General features: G+C 54.7%; 1 protein-coding gene across 1 annotated transcript in view; it reads right to left on the bottom strand.

Moving 5' to 3' along the window:
- Positions 1-404: 404 nt before the first annotated feature.
- Positions 405-16,647, bottom strand: part of KATNIP (katanin interacting protein) — a 33,424-nt gene continuing 17,181 nt past the window's right edge. Inside the window, 17 exon segments of the mRNA XM_035131801.3 lie at positions 405-1,343; positions 1,783-1,871; positions 3,423-3,583; positions 4,601-4,702; positions 5,710-5,849; positions 6,395-6,505; positions 6,782-6,846; positions 6,949-7,106; positions 7,367-7,532; positions 8,382-8,559; positions 8,886-8,961; positions 9,350-9,558; positions 10,264-11,004; positions 13,016-13,174; positions 13,177-13,314; positions 13,317-13,833; positions 16,025-16,165. Coding sequence (XP_034987692.3) covers positions 1,285-1,343; positions 1,783-1,871; positions 3,423-3,583; positions 4,601-4,702; positions 5,710-5,849; positions 6,395-6,505; positions 6,782-6,846; positions 6,949-7,106; positions 7,367-7,532; positions 8,382-8,559; positions 8,886-8,961; positions 9,350-9,558; positions 10,264-11,004; positions 13,016-13,174; positions 13,177-13,314; positions 13,317-13,833; positions 16,025-16,165 — 3,210 coding nt within the window. The 3' untranslated portion in view covers positions 405-1,284.

The following is a 16,647-nucleotide window of genomic DNA, read 5'->3' on the forward strand; positions in this document are numbered from 1 at the left end:
TCCATGGGGAGGAGGGTTTACTAGGAAACAGGTTCATGGGTTAGACCCCATGAGGGCAGCTGAGCCCTCTAGAGGCTCCTCCTTCCTCCAAGAAGGGAGCCACCCCACCTGGGCCAGGCTCTGTGCTCCCCCCCCCCATTGGCACTGCAGGAGACAGAGGGAGTTACTTGAAGGACCGGCTGCAAGAAGTTGCCATAGCCCCATGGTGGAGGGTTGGAGGGTGCCCTCTGGAGGCTGCCCAGTGATCTTTGCTTTCCAGCTCCCACGCTGTCTCTCCCCACCCCATAATAGCCCCCAGGACCTGTCCTCACAGGAGGGGGAGCGGCTTGTGTTTATTGCCGTGTGAGTGGCCCACCCCCCAGCTTGCTAAAAAGACTCCCACAGAATCCACCAAAAAGCCAGGCTCATAAGGCAACCATGTAATAACAAAACAGCATCGGAGGAAGGGGAGCGAGGGGGGGGGAAGACAACCTTGAGACAACCTGATAACTTGCCATTCAGCACCCCTATCTGTGGACATGGTGAATTGTGCCACCGAGCCCCCCTCCTCTCCAGGGACACCCACCCCCCTCCCATCTGGCTGGAACCCTCCTCCTACCGTGAGGGAGGGGGCCAAGGTGGCTGCAGCTCCTGGCCAGCCCTGCGTTAGAAACAGGGGGGCTGCATAGCAGCTCCTTGACCCCTTGAGCTTCTTGCCGCTATGGATTGGTGCTCTCTCCTTCGGGGCCCTATTGGGGGGGGGGTTGTGGGCCCCGCCCCTGCCTCCTTTTCCAGAGAGCTTGGGAAGCCTGGAAGGAGGGAGTGGGGGCAGGAGGCATCGCTCTGACCCCCTTCACCCCCTTGTGTCCTACCTGTGGCACACTCAGGGCAAGGCAGACTGCAAGTGTCAGAAGCAGCTCAGAGGCTCTGGGTGTGGGGGGGAGAGGGGTCTCCTTGGCTGCCAGCTGCCCCCTCCTCCTAACTGCTCCTCTTCATTGGCCATGCACTCTCCCCACCCCAGCTGCACCTGAATTGGGGCCTGTGGCAGCTCCTCTGCCTGGGAGCCACCGGGAGCCTTGGCAAGGCCTCTCTCTGCAGCAGTCCCCCTGCCAAAGCCTCTCCTGGCCCAAGCATACGGGGGGGCTTCAGGGAATAGATTTAATGCAGCTGCAGCTGAGAAAAGCAGTCCTGGAGGTTTCGGCCCTGGCCCCGAGGAGGCCAGGTGGTGCCCCCTCTCTGTGGGGCAGTGGGGGGAGTAGCCCAAGGCTGAGCAGCGTGAGATGCCAGCTCCGTCTCTTCCTCGTGTCACTGTCTCATCCTCCGCAGCAATCCTTTGTCCTGGATGCAGGTTTTAGGGCGAAGTGCTGGGAGAGGGAGAAGGGGAGAGAGGTGGCTTTCAGATACGGACGCTGCCTCTGCAGGTAAGGAGACTTTGAGGGCCTCAGCCCCAAAGGCCGACCAATCCGGGCCAGCCAGCAAGCACCAGGTGGAACCATTTTTTCTGCAGAAACAGCCCTTGAAGGGCTCCTTTGTTGGGGACCATGTGCTGCTGTTACTGCATGATGCTTAATACCCCACCCATCAAGGAGAAGCAGCAGCTGCCTTTCCTCAGAGATCTGGGCCCTCCCCCTGGGCAGGGATCCAGTCAAGGGGAGCAGCAATCTCAGCCCTCCCCTAAAGAGGCTGAGCAGCCACAGCAAAGCAGCTCCCACCCCCCACCAAGGGAGCGTGGCCTCTGGCTCCCTGGAAAGACCCCCCAGGGCTGCCTTCCCTCGTCCGAGGAGCCCCAGAAGAGGAGCCCACCTGGGTCTGCAGGCACCTGCTTCTTCTTCGAATAGGAAATTATCTGGTTTTCATTCATCATCCGCACGTCCTGGTCTTCTATGTAATTGCTGTCAGTCCAAGAGAAAAAGGAAGAGAAAGAGAAAGAGGAGTGGGCTTGCAGCGGCCACTCGCCATGACGGCCATGAGGAGCAAGGCTTCTGAAGGTCAGCTCCCAGAAACCGCAGGAGGGGAGAGTTGCTCTTGTGCTTGTGGGCTTCTAGGCCACAGAGAGAGAAGGGGGTGCTGGACTAGCTGCCCCCCCCGGCCTGATCTAGCAGGCTCTTCTGAAGTTCTTATGGTCAAGGGGCTCCTCTAGAAGTCCAGCAGCTGAGTGGAGGCAGATGTAGTGAATCTGCCCGTTGGCCACCTTTCAGCTGTGGATCAGGGGGCGGGCCTTTTTCTTTACTAAAGAGTAGCTGCAAAAGGAACCAGAGTGGAACACACACACACACACACACCTTGCTATGTAGTAAAGAAAAAGCGAGCACATGCCTCATTTGGCCCCTGTTCAAAGAAGTTTTGGGGGAGCTTCCTGACCTCTCTTTTGCTGCTGTTGGCCAGAGCAGAGGAGAGGCCCTTCTCTGCCCTCCCCACCCCACCCCAACCCACCCCGGTCATCTCAGGAAGAGCAAAGCTGGGGGTGGAGAAAGGAAGAGTGGAAGGCACAAGCAAGGGAAGGCAAGACCTCCTGTTCCCACCCCAACCCCCCAGCCAGTTCTGGGAGGGATGATGTGCAGGCCTTGCTCTTAGCCCCCCCCCGATGCCCCCTGCCCTGCCCTACCCCAGAGATCACATGCACAGCTGCCCCTCTGTTTGCCAGCAGCCCCCCCTTCTCCTCTTGTGCCTCCGCATGTGCACAGACGCCGGCCTTGGGTAATTCTGAACGAGGAACCAGGACACGATTTGGGGCTGGTGGAAGCAGCGCTGCTGTGGTCGGGCTCCAACCTGCTTCCAGAGACAGATGGCTTTGGGGGCCCCCTCCCCTCCCTCTTGCTGCCGCTTGCCATGGCTCTCGACAGCCTTTCCGCTCCTGCATCAGAGGATTATCTGACCCCAGAGATGCTCAGTGAGAAACCCTCTCCAGAACATGCTTGTCAAATTAGATTATTCCTTGTTGTTTGCTTTCATCTGGCCTTGATGTCAGAGGGTTTTGCTTTCTTCTTATATCCACCCAGAGAGAAATCCCTCGACTGCAGCCTTGCTGAGCTTTTAGGCTGGCCACAGGCAGGAAATGGATCAGAACAGTGAATTAACCAGAGGGTGGCAAGGGCAGCGGGGGTGGGGGCGGGGGTGTGTGTGGACAGTTTCCTGGACACAAAGCACCGACTCTCTTACAGGCAAGAAGCCACTGATTGTGGATCCTTTCACTGGAGGAAAGAACAAGCATTTGGGGCGTGGAACTAGTTGAAAACAAAGGAGATGACAGCTGTTGCTCCAAAATGGAGAGACGGGTCCAGGGGTCCATGTCTGGGACCCATGAAGAGAGGAGGGCTGCTGCGGCTGCTGCCCCTGAGGAAGGTGCCCTCAGACCCAAAGGGCAGCTGTTTCAAGGTGCCTAACTCGGGCGCAGAGCTGGCCACAAGAGCTTTCCATGCCAGCTGCTACGCAGGCAGGCCTACCTGATGACGGAGTTCTTCTCCTGACGGCAGATCTTCTCGTTGTCCGTGAAGAGAACGGTGTGATGGGGGACGACGGGGTCGCAGGTTGGGAGGATGCCCTGGACCAGGTGGCTCACCAGGTCCAGGATCCCGTTATAGACAAGCAGGTCATCCACAAGGAGCTGGGCAGGAAGAGGAGGAAAGAGCCCAGTCTGACAAGTGAGAAAGATGGAAGAATCCCCCCATCCGCTCCCTCCCCCATCACCACCTGAGGGTCAAGGGACCAGTTGGCCTGAAGGAGGGACTTCCAGGTCAGGGAGATGAGCAGGCAGCTGACCACCCAGCCCCAAGCCCTGGCCTGCCTAGCAGCCAGCAACAGGCTGAGCCTCAAACCCAGCTCCAGTAATCCTAGTCTCAGAGAAGGCCGAGCTTTTTGCTCAGGAGTAGAGCCCCTGAGCAGGCAGACCTGGAGTTCAGTCCCTGGCAGCCTCTCTGGTAAGGAGAGAGACCCTCGCCTGCCTGAGGGTCCTGAAGAGCTGCTGTCAAGCACAGGAGACCAGGCTTCTCTCACTTGCTAAATTATCCCCAAACTGTGGGGCTTCAACTCCCATCATCCCAACCAGCAGGGGGGGGAGCTGCAGTCCAGGACTCCCCTTCCTTGGATGCTTTTAAGCAGAGGTTGGGTGGCCACCTGTCATGGGTGCTTCAGGTGTGATACCTGCATTGCAGGGGGTTGGGCTAGATGACCTCAGGCTCCCTTCCAACCCTATGAATCTATGAACTGTGGGAGGGCACCAAGTTGGGGGTGGGCTGCAGTAGTCAGTGTCGGTGAGTGGCAAGACCAAAAGTCTGAATCTCTGCAGAAGGGCAGCTCCACTAGCTCATAGGAGGAGAGCTTTCCCCCCCAAAACAAACACATTAATTATGTACCACCCATCCAACAACTTCTTAAAAAACAAGAAGCCACAATCCCATAAGATAAATGAAAGCAGGCTCAAAACAGAAGCCGCTTTAGAAGGTTCTAAGGCTCAATCTGCAAGGAGGTTCTGCCAGGGGGAACCCTTCTGCCCAGCAATGCCAAGGCTGGCCTGGGAGGGTCAGTTTGAACCAGTTGGTGGACATGGTTGGCAATGGGGACACAAGGCCCTCAGAGAGACAAGAAGAGGGTTCATAAGCTGCTCTGGGGCGCCGTCACTTACTCCAAATTCTTTGACTCCTCTCTGGGGAGTTTTTGCGTAATTCCACAGCTTAATCATGGAGACTGTCGTAGGCGAGTCAAAAATGACATACACGCGATTCACCTGCCACAGGAAGCAACAACACAGGGGCACAAATTAAACAGAATTCATGTAACCGACAATATATTTCTTGCTCATCCTGGAAACCAAATTCCAGATAATTTGTAAAGAATAAAAGGAGTTGTGAAATGCCTGGATAACCTCTTCTTAGCATCCCATTATGAGCGACAGAAAGGCCTGCCAATCCCAAAGCTCGTGGCTCCATCACAACTAGGGCAGGGCAATATATCATCCCAAAGTGGTTTTAAGTCCAGATCATGATATCGGTTTCACAATTTTTGACCTGGCAATACATCGTGAATCATGGGATGTGTGTGTACTATGCAAAAATCACAATGTGCAGCCGGCCAAGCCGCCTCTTGATTCCTGCAGCCCCTGTTAACTTTGCTCTTGCCTCCTCCTTCAGGGGGCAGCGAATCACAACAGCAGGTGCTGCCAAAAATCACAAAGCAGGTAAACTGTGAAACCAGTCAAGGTCTCTACATAGCTTCCTCCTTATTTTTCAGACATTGTGATACATTAGTATAATCGCGACATTTAGCTGGTTTTCACGATGTTGAAAACCAGAAATCTCCCAGCCCTAATCCCAACACCAACTCCCTGGCCAGCTCCTCCTCCTTTTCAGTTTCATTGTTCTGTAGGGGACAATGACAATAAAGATTATCTAGCTACTCTTCGGGGGGGGGGGTGTCCTTTAGCAGGCCACTCTTTGCAGGCTCTTTCCTGGCACCTTTGCCTGCTCCTTGGCACAGGTGGGAAGGCTCATCTCCTATTCTGACTTCTGGTGAATCAGCTTTGCAGGCAGCGACAGAGATCCTTTGCCCCTAAACTCAGGCTGCAGGGGACAGCCTGGGGCTGAGCTCCCACGCCAGGGCTCTGACATGCCCAGAGCTACGAAGACAGCTGCTGATTACTTTAGGAAAGGACTTGCGCAGGTACGTGCCCGGCTGCATGAGGCATCGCACGGCACTGATGCAAAAGCTCGGGCAGAATATGCAAAGGAGACCTACCAAGCCAGGGAGAATGGGGGCTAGCCAGGTGTGCCTCCCGTCCGTCGTGTCGTTCACGCCATCGATGAGCTTGTCTGGTGTTCGGACGTCTCCACAGACGCCTTCCAATATGTTGATGCTGTCTGGGAAAGCCGCAATGTCTGAAGGGCGCTTTGTCAAGCACAACGTCCGAGCTGTCTGCTGCGCAAACTTGTTACAAGCCAGTAGGCCTCCCCAGGAAAAGGCACAGGCAGGCCTTGCTCCCTTGGATGTGAGCCCCACCCAGTGCAAGGGAGATTGAATGCCAGGCTGCAACCTCAGGAAAGCTTCTTTCCGCAAGGAAGCAAACGTGGCAAAAAGCTAGTGAGCAAAAGGGGGAGTGCCAGTTTTGCCACCCAGAAGGAGGTCGGCCAAATCCTGCCCAGAGGGCAGTCTCTGGTCATTGGAAAAACTTGCCAAGTGGGCTGCCCACCCTCCAGTGGAATTAAATGAGGGCATTTGCATCTCTGGTCAATATTGGAGGAGGCCCCGTTCTGGTCCCGAGTTGAAGAAATGGGGCAGATCAGGCCGGGGTTACAAAACTCCCCATGACACTAATTCCAGCTGAATTTCCCCCTCCGCCCCCCCAGACGGTCATGTTTCATTTGTGGGGGCTCCTCTGCAGCGTAGCTTTTCCCAGATTCCAGCCGTTTCTCGAAAAGGATACTGTTCTCACTGAGGAAAATCTTCTGCCCGCGTTCATTATACAGCTCCAGCCCATTCAAACCAATGTAATACGGATCACCCCAACTTGTAAGAAGCTGGAACTGGAAAATGACTGATGAAAGACGTTGAGGAAATATTGCGAATGTTTGCATCCCATCTCTTGGGCCTTGGCCTCCCACAGCAGGGGACAAAGAAAACAGAGAACGTAGTTCAAACGGCAAAACACAAAACGATACACCACAAAACAGTACAGAGGGTGATGATGATTAAAGGAATGCAAACAAATCCCAAGGCGGTTTATGCTGTGCCAGGGTCCTCCTCCCCCTCCCACACCAGTCAAACCAGTTCACAGGGCCTGGGGGCAGGCAGGCCGGACAGAGAAGGATACAGCCGCAGGGCATCAGGGGAGCCTCATAGTCCATGCTGGCTTGTTCTGCCTTCCCCACTTCCGTTCTGCCAAAAGATAAGCACATAAGTCAGGGGGCCTGAGGGCACCAGACTTCCTAAATGCACATGCCAGTGGGCGCAGAGCCCCAGAGGGCACACGTCCCTCACCGTTCGCAGGCTGGCATGACCGGGGGACCCTTCAGGTAGTCTACAAAGAGGATTTCTTGAGCAAAGTCAAAGTGGCAGTTGCCGGGTCCTTTGCGAATGAGGAAGCCTCCCGGAGGGGAGATGCAGCAACCGTCCAGGGAGACGTGGACCACCTTTGCCTGCGGAAAAGAAAACGCAGAGAAAGCGGTCAGGAGCCGGGGCACTACACTAGCCTTCCTGGCTCCTGCGGAGGAGGCTGCCTGGCCAGGGACAGGCAGCCGCTCCTTGGAGGGGGTGGGGAGGCCCCCCTTTGCCCACAGGATGCTCTCCAGGTGCCCAGGGTGACCACTGGCCCACAGAGCACCTCCTCCTGCTGCCTGGGGCCACATCCAGGGGAAGCGTGGTGCATTCTGGGAGCTGGCTCAGGACGTCCGCTCACCCCTCTGTAGGTGTCCTCGGGAGATTTATTATAGTTCCAGATGCGAAGCCCAGCAATGCTCTCCGCCCGTGTGAAATGGATGGTGACCACGTGAGCTTCTCCAGGACTGAAGGGAATGAGCCACATGTGCTCATCTTCCATAGTAATGTTGATCCCATCAATTAATCTAGGAGAAGGGGGGGGGGAAGTTGAGAGAAAGAGGTACAATATTTTGGAAAAGTGTCAAGTCGCTCAGAGTGGCTGGGAAAACCCAGTTAGATGGGCATAATACTAATGCTAATATAAGAAGAAGTAGTAGTCATCACTTTTCTTACTTCATTTTCGAGGAAGACAGAGGACTGCTCTGCATAACAATGTTAAGGGGGGGGGGAGGAACCCAAAATGGAGGTGGCAGAGAGAAGCTCACTCCAGAGGGTTCTTCTTATTTTTGGCAAATCTCTTGAGTCTGATTTTTGCCCAAATTTCAATTTCAATTTGGCCAGCTTCACTTGCCATCTGTTGGCTCCTCAGCATTCTGTAATTACAATTGAAAACACACCAAACCACCTCCTCCCTGTGGTGGTTTGTTTTCCCCCCAATTTGCAAACTTGCACGAGTTGGCTGAGCTTTTCGGCCTTCGAAAAGGGTGTTTGCTATTCCTGTGCCACGGAGGAGGCCCACGGCATCTCTTCTGTCTCCAGGGAGACCACAAGCTTTCAGCCACCACCACAAAAAGGCCTTCTTACTGGCCCCTCACCATCACCCCAGAGTTTACTTGGGGGAGCCCCTTCTATGGCTACACTTTGCAGGCCCTGCCCCAGTCTCAAGACCCACCAGCTCTGTTGCTCAGTGTGACAATTAGATGGGCCAAGGCAGGAATGTTTTAAATGAACATGTCCAAGGCACAGTGCAGTCCGCGGCACTTCTCTTGGACCCCAGGAGCCCCTCCCGGAAGCACCCTGGGGAGGAAGAGACAGCCACACACACACACAGGGCCGCTTTCTCTCCTGTCCTAGCAGCCTGCAGAGATACTCACTTATCTAAGGTCCTACAGTCATCTGTGTACTCTGCAAGTTCGTTCAGGTCCCGTGGAGAGGCAGAGAGCTGATCCAGAGAAAAGGGGATGGCTTGGCCCTCCTTTCCTACCACTTCCAGCCCTGTCAGTCCAAGGTAGTGAGAGTCTCCCCAGGAAACGGTGAAATTCAGCAGAAGGCCTAAACAAAGGCAGACAGGCAGCGGAGTGAGTGAGCCGCCAGGAGAAAGGTCTATAAAGAAGAGGCCACTATAAACTGTCAAGGCCACATATGCACAACCCTAAATCAAGGGTCCAGAGGCATCCATGGCCTGCCTGAGGTGCCTCCTGGAAGAAGGAAAGCTGAGGACAGAGGGCACTAAAAGCGCCCCCCCCCCGAGCGAGGAGGGGGAGAAGCCAGAGGCGAGGCTGGGGGCAAAGGGGCACCGCTCTGCAGAGCCTGGCAGCAAACACAGTGGAACCGTTGAGAGAAAGTAGCAGGAGCCGTGTGTGCAGAGTCAGACTTACACTTCCCAGTATAGACACCTGGTTCCTTGGTCACCATCCCAGGGACAGAATCTGGCACAGCTGTCTGCATCCAGCCCTGAAACGAAAGCCGGTTAGAACGACGTAGATTGTTCTCTAGCGTTCAACAGAAGCAAAGGCCGCCTGTTCCTCCATGACAGGAGCACTTGGGGGAGGAAAAAGGTGCCTCGAGACTTGCAGGGCAGAGACCCACCACATCCTGGCCCATGTCCCCTCTCTCTCTGCAGCACAGGTGGCCAGCTCATCCACCCCCCCTCCCCATGAGGGGTGCCAGGAATCACAGCAGTAAGGTCCTTCCCGGCCAAAGCTCCCTGCTTGGGTTAGAGACCACTTTCTGACGCATTCAGTTCAACAAAGGGCATGTTTATCGCCTGGATTTTATCTTCTAGACCGAGCCTCTGCGCCACCTCTTCCCCAGCCAGCCTTTTCACGACAGGCACCTTTACCTGTCTGTCTTCTGTCCGTGAGCCCGCCTGCGTGAAGGGTCTCTCGTCCCCCTCCCCATCTGCAGTTCTCGGCCTCTTCAGCTCCTCCTCGTACCTCAGGCTGCAGGCGCCTTCTGCCTCCTCGTCGTAGGACTCGTCGTAACAGAAGATGGCCTCCAGGATGTCGTCGTCCGTGGTGAACAGAATGGTGTCTCCAAACTGCTCTGGAGCTGAAACATGGTCAACTCTATGGTGACGACTCAAGCGCTAAAACCGCCCTCTTCCTACCTCTTCTGCAAGCCAACAGGAAGGTCTGCCGGAGGAAGGATCTACGCAGCCACTGCTCCCCTGCCCCTCCTAACAATTATTTTGCACCAAATCCCACAACACCCAGACCAGGAAGGCAGACCAGGAGAGGCTGTAGTGGTGCTTCATACTGGGTCCTGTGCTGGGACTGCGCACCCTGGGACACCCCCTGAAAAGAAGCATCGCTTCTGAGGATGGCTGTGGGTTTGGGGCTGTTTAAGCCATCAGCAAGAAACAAAAGCAAAGGGACAAAGGGATATGAGAGACGAGAGCTTGCTGGGGCACCTCTCCAGAAGGGCAGAAGGGCTGCAGGCACACGCGCAAACAGCCTGCTTTCAAGTTATTACTATTATTTCTCAGATTTATATACTGCCCCTTCACCCAAAGATCTCAGGGTGGTTCACAATATAAGAATACGGGATAAAAGCAGCCTGGCCTTCCCTTCCCCTCACCCTCTCTATTCCCAGCGCATCTCTTCCCATAACTAAGCACTTCCTGGTCCAAGGCAAGTAACAGCTGAGGGAAGGGGCTGGGCGTGTGACCAGGACTGGGAGCCAGCTCCTCTTGCTTTCTCTGCAAGGCATAATTAGAAGCAGAAACTTAAAAGCCTCCCCCCCCCCCGCACGCACCTCCAGCCAGAGTCCCAGAAGCCTTGGCAATCTCCCCTCGGAAGATGCACTGCTCATTCAGCAGCATGGTGACGTCCTTTGCGCCCCGGAAGGAGTGGATGCGGGACTTGTTGTAATTCCAGATGCGGACCATGGCCACCTGGCAGGCCTGGGCAAAGTCCAGGAAGATGCAGTGGGATTTCCCAGGGGTGAAGGGAGCCAGCCAAAGGTGCATGTCGTCCTGAGTCCGGTTCACCCCGTCCAGCAAATTGCTGGCCACTCGCGGATCTTGGCCATAGGAGGGCAAGATGTTGATATCGGGGGGGTTGGCTGTGATTTTGGCAACCTGGATGGGCTCCCCTTTGGAGCTGAAGAGCTCCAGCCCGTTAAGACCCACGTAGTGCCTGTCTCCCCAGGTGGAGTGGATCTCGATTCTCAAGCGCTGCCCAAAAGGCAGGACCGGGATTTGGAAGTCGCCCCCGTCCTCCAGGTCCAAGCAGCCCTCCCCTTCCTGGCGCCTGGGCAGCCCCTGCCCACTCTCCTTCCCCCGCAGCTTCTGGTCTCCTTGCCGGCTGATTTTCTGCTGGTGGAGAAACTCGTCAAAAATGTCCCCTTGGAAGTCCATGTTGGAGATTCGGCCATGGTGCAAGTGATTGAACTTCAGCAGGGAGTTCCAGGACTCCTGCAGAACCTCCTCTTGGGAACTGCCCCACTTTGCTCGGGAAGACCGGGTGGCATTGCCCTTCGCCAGCAGAGCCTCACCTGGAAGGAAGGAGGGAGAAACAGAGAGTGCCTCTGGTGCCTGCTTGGCTGAAGCCTCCGGCCCCCAAAGACTGCAAGCCCAGCTTAACCAGGGACAAGAGGGTCTCACAGCACAGCCCTGCTGCTCTGCTAAGAAGAGCCCCATGGAAAGATCTGCCTCTGGGGACCGAGGGAGCTCACACACCCTTAGATGAGGGAGACCCCAAAGCAGAGGGTGGCTCTGAGCCAGGCTGAGCTTGACTCCTACAACTAAGACTCTCCAAAGCATTTGGAAGCCAGCTATCAAAATGGACTAACGGTTCTCAAGCTTGAGCTTCATGGGAAGTAAGCTGTACAGTTTAAATTGGGGTGGGGAACCTATAGTCCTCTAGATGGAGCTGGAAGGCAGCTCCCACTGTAGGAACGCAGGAACCTGCTTTACGCTGAGCCAGGCCCCTTGGACTGGCAGGGGCTCCTCAGGATGCCAGGCAGGAGTCTTCTCCCATTCTGGCCTCCCAGTGCTGCTGGAGCATTTCTGCACATGATGTGTGTGTTCTTTCACCAACTACAACCCCTCCCCGACCACTGTGCATGCTGGCTGCTGGGAGCTGGGCTCCAGCCACACCTGGAGGGCTGCAGGCTCTCCAGCCCAGTTTAGAGGATGCTCAGAGGTGCCCCCTTTTCACAACATTTCTGAGTGCTGGACCCACAACATCTACAGGAGGAAGAGTCTGCGCGTGACTCGGCTCAAGCCAAGGCGTGCTTGACGCATGACACAGTTGGCACATGGCTTTGTTGTGAAAGGAGGTTTTAAGAGATGTAGCAAAAAGGCAGGAAATCCAATAACGTAAGCTTTACATGCCACTGATACAAGCCAGGCAGAGACGTCAATTTGCTCTCGTAAGGCCACATCCCCACATCTGCCAATGGGATGAATGTGCCCGGGACCTGTGGGTCTCGATTTCTTACAAGAGAACAGAATCTTATTAAAAGATCTGTTTCAGATAAAATACATCCCTGAACAAAACAATTAGGATTTAAGCAGAGAAAATCAAGGGGTTTAAGACCTCTGGCTACAAATTGCTCTTACATACTTCACAGACTGCTGCTCCCTCCTGAGAAATGCTGCAGCTAAATGTGACTCAGAGCTGAGCCCCATCCTGCAAGCTCCCCAGCACAGCCCCATCAAGCAGGATATAGAAAGGGCTGCTTCTTAGAAGATGAAAGGACAGCCCAGGGCAGGAGATGAACTCCTGAAGTTAGGAAAAGAAGGAAGGAAGGCCGTTTGAGCACCTGGCCCGGGAAAACCAACCTGGCCCTGAAAAAACACAGGCAGTGAAGAGATGAAGCTCTCCCTGCCCCTGAGTTCTTTTCCTCCCAAGGAGACCCACCTAAGGGCAGCCCAGAACAGCCAGGGGGCTGCCCACTGAGAACCACACGGCAGGAGCCGACAGAGCTTCAAGCTGAGGGGAGGGGAGCAAGAGCATCACAGCATGGCCAACCAGAGCCAACCTCTGAATGCAGGCAAGGGAGGGAGGGAGGAAGGCCCATCCATCCATCAGCATACACCCCCCCCCCAGCCCCAGGAGCCATAGCGGCACTTCCTAGAAGCAACCCTCCTGTGGCAACTTCTCCAACCACCGCAGTTGCCAGGCTGAAAGGGTCTGCATAGTCCCCAATTCTACCAGGAAGACGGTGTGCAGCTCTCTAGGCTAGGCACTTAGTGAGTGCAGCTGAGGATGGGGAGATTGCGAGGGGAGGGGGATTTCCTTCAGCTGCCAAGGGAGTCACTTCCCATAACTGCCACTTCCACCTCCACTGCTCGCTGTGTGATTATAAGCAACCTCTCCTTCAAGAGTTCGTCAAGGGCATCCCAAGGAGACGGGGCGGGTGAGTTGTGCCAAGGAAGAAGTTGTAGCCACATTTCCCCTTTGTGGCCAGCAGGCGAGTGCTGGCTGTCTAAGGTGGTCCCCCCAGAAAACCAGATGACCCGATTGGACACCTAAGGGAAGCTGGCTGGATCAGTTCTTACCTATGTCCGGTGGGGCTTCCTCCTTGAAGATGGCATGGCCAAACTCTTCCCTTCCCTGGCTTCGCCCGGGAAGCAGCAGGTCGGCTGCATAGTTGCACTTGCTGGGCAGGGGACTCAGGAAGTCCAAGCCGGCGGCCGACTCTTTCCTGGTGCCTGCAGCAGCTTCCCCTCGGCAGACTCAAGGTGGGATCTCTCTAGATCATCTGGGCAGGGGTGGGGGCTCCTGTCGCTTGTTCCTAGGCAGCCCCTCCCAACGGTCTGGGTGGGCAGCTGGGCTCGCTGTGATTCAAGCCAGGGAATGGGTTTGGCTTAGGAGAGCAAAGGCGGCTCTTTTCTTTGGGCTCAGAAGCGGGCAGGATGCAGGGGGGCTCTATGCCAGGCAGCTGAGACAATTTCCTTCCAGAGAGTTTTTCCATTTGTTCACTCAGAGAAAGATCGTCGTCGGAATGAGCAGGCTCCATGGTCTCAGGCGAGAGGGGGCTATGGACATTTTCCCTGGAAACTGTGCTAGGTGCTGCTTGGAGATTTTGCTTCAACTTAACCAGGCCAAGAGAGCTGTCCTCTTCCTCGGAGCAATTTCCCCCCAAGGGAGGCTTCAGAGTCAACGGCCCCCTGCCTGGCTCGTGGCTCCAGTCTGCCGTGCCCCAGCCCCTTCCCTCCCTCTCCTTCCCAGGAACGGAGCAACTTTCTGGGAGCTCAATGGTGGCGCAGCTGCTGCCATCAGCGCCCTCGTTCCCGCAGCCCTTTTGCAGTTCACCGGCGAATACAAGGTTTCCATCCACATAGACAATGATGTTTCTTGCTCCGATGTCAAGATCCTGAAAACACACAGAAAAACAAAAGGACCTGGGTCTGGGAGCCAAGCAAAAGTCAGTGGTTTTCAATTCATGCCTTCCCAAAGAAGCCCAATTCATAAGATGTGAAGAGAGAGCTAAAAACATATGCAAAGCACTTCAGCTCTGACACATGTAAAGGGGTGCCAATATCTTCCTCACAATTAAACCTGTAGGTGTTGAGGAATTGGCTGTGTTCAGGCATAACACCAAACCATGGTTTAGTGTTACAAGAGCGAGCCTGTGCAAGCCTCAGACTCATGTGCTCCCACCAGCCACCAGACGAGGCTGTGGGGAAGGGAAGGGAAGTTCCTCTTTAGATTAGCGTGCTGCCCAAGCCCTAAAGAGTGGTTAAGCTAAAGCTTATGGTTAGAAGTTGGTTTGCTTTAATAAATCAAAGTCAGCCTCAGTGTCTGGGTTCAGATAACACACTAAACGGCTGTTAATGTAAAAGGCAAGCAAAAGCTATGAACTCCTCCATGTGCCACGTCAGAAGTGCAGAGGGAGCATGAGAGCTGCTTGTTCTTGTGATGCTAAAGCACAATTCGGGGCAGGGATGGGGCACCCGGCGCCCTCTTGATCTTGCTGCCATCAGCCCCAGCTGGCATGGCTGACAGAGGAGGACTATGGTAAGGTCAGATTTATTTATACAGTTATAGGCCCATCAAGGATGATGGAGGTTGCAGGCCAACAACATCTGGAGGGCCACAGATCCCCCCACACTCCCGGATGAGACCATTACCTACTCATCCCAAGCTGGCACGCTGCCCTTGAGGCTGTTTTTCTGAAGCTTCTGTGTTTCTCTCCATTCCTTAAACCAGGGATGGCCAACCTGTGACTGCCCAGATGTTGTTGGAGTCTTCGCTCCCATCATTCCCAGCCAGTGAAGCCAATGGTCAGGAATGATGGGAGTCGGGTCCATGAACACCTGAAGGACCACAGGTGAGCCATCCCTGCTAACCCTCACAATTGCTCCATTTGGGCTTGGACAATTCCTCTTCCCGTCAGAGCCTGGACTTAAGGACCTGCTCTCAAGCCCCTGGAGTTATACCAGGCAAGCACCTGACTCCCAAGAAGACCAGCAAGCAAACTGCCCTCCTGCCACCTGTTTCCCAGGGAAAGGGTTGCTCCTGATAATAATAATAATAATAATAATAATAATAATAATAATAATAATAATAATTTATTATTATTTATACCCCGCCCATCTGGCCAGGTTCCCCCAGCCACTCCTGATCTGCTTTGAAAGCTGTATGAGGCCTCCCTCTTTGCTCTCGGCTTCCCCATTTCCCTTCTATTTGCGCTGCCATATGAGTACTGTCTCTCTAACAGCACAGATGAGAATGAGTCATGGAGGATAAGGCTTAGCTCATCTATAATCCAGAATAGAAAATCCTCTTTCGCTCAGTACCTGGAGCCATTCTGAACAAATCACCCCAGCAGGCTCTCTGAGCAATTCTCAGAGCAAATTTCCAGAACCATGAAGCAGTTGCCATCTGCTGTGGGGGGGTGGTGGCTTGGGCTGTGCACCACATTTGCCAGCAGCATTGCGAACAGAGGCTTAGTGTCCAACCAAAGACCAGCTGGATCGTCAAGGTTTATAAAAAAATATTGAGTACGAGAAGAAACTGAATGGGGCAAAAAAGCTGAAAAAGCGTCCCATTGAGGACTCAGCCTGTGAAGGGACCACAGAACGATGTCTGCCTACTGGGGGAGGGAAAGGAAAACCATGTGCCTAAGAAATGGAGTGTCCTGATAGGAGGTAGGGCAGGCTGGCTAGAACCCTGATCAGGAGCACTCCATACTGCAACTGTCTGTTGCAGGCCCCACTTGGCGGCAGCAACAGCAGATCCCAAGGCATTTTCCCCCCCTACTGCATGATCTCCTAGTAACGTCTCTCTTTCTTTCTGATCATGCCCAAAAGCCAATTCCAAATGGGAAAGGACAGTCCGAAACTCTGCAGGCTCTTTTTGTTGTTTGGAAATTCTCACGATGCAGCCTCAAGGGCAAGTCTTGTTTTGAAGGCATCATCCAAGCATTTCTGCAGCAGTGGCAAAAACAAACCCCTCCTCCCCTCCCCTCCCCTCCCCTCTCTCCAAGGCTAACATAATACTGAAACAGCTGAGAACAGCACATGCCACACCCCGAGGTGGCCAAGACCAAAGCCATCACTTACACTAGGCACAGGGGTGCTGTAATTCCAAATCCTGATCCGGGATAGACCGAAGTCATCAGACAAGCTGGGATTTCGGACCACGAAGTACAGCTGCACTGGAGGCTGGAAGAGGCACGTCCAGGGGAAGCGCTCTTTGCTGACCTAGGAGACACGGAAGTAAACCCTCGCAGCAGATGGCTGGGAAGGAAGGAGCCTGGACGCTGCTGCTGCTGCTGCAGCTGGGAGAGCAGAAGGGGGGGCTAGAGGAGGGCAAGAGCCACATGCCCACCTGCTCCTGGGGGAAGCCAGGCTTGCCTCGGGGAGAGCGAGTGGCAGCCTCCCTGCAGCTCCAGAGAGCCGCTGCCTGGGTCAAACCCCCCGGGGGGGGCTTATTCTAATCAAAGTAAATCAGCTTTGCAGCTTGCCAGGATCCCAACAGGACACCGACTTGCAGATTAGCAGGCAGGACCTTTAAGAGCGATGGGCATTTCTGACCACCTCCCTTCTGGACAGCAAACTTTTCTCAAGCAGACTGAGTTGACAGTACAGATTTAAATGTTTTTAAAGCCTTAAAGAAATATCCATGCTTCAAGTGATGAAAGATGCCTGCCTGTTTCTCAAACAAACAGAGGCCTCTTCAACTT

Source organism: Zootoca vivipara, chromosome 13 (genome assembly GCF_965207765.1).
Source record: "Zootoca vivipara chromosome 13, rZooViv2.hap1.1, whole genome shotgun sequence".
Lineage (NCBI taxonomy): Eukaryota > Metazoa > Chordata > Lepidosauria > Squamata > Lacertidae > Zootoca > Zootoca vivipara.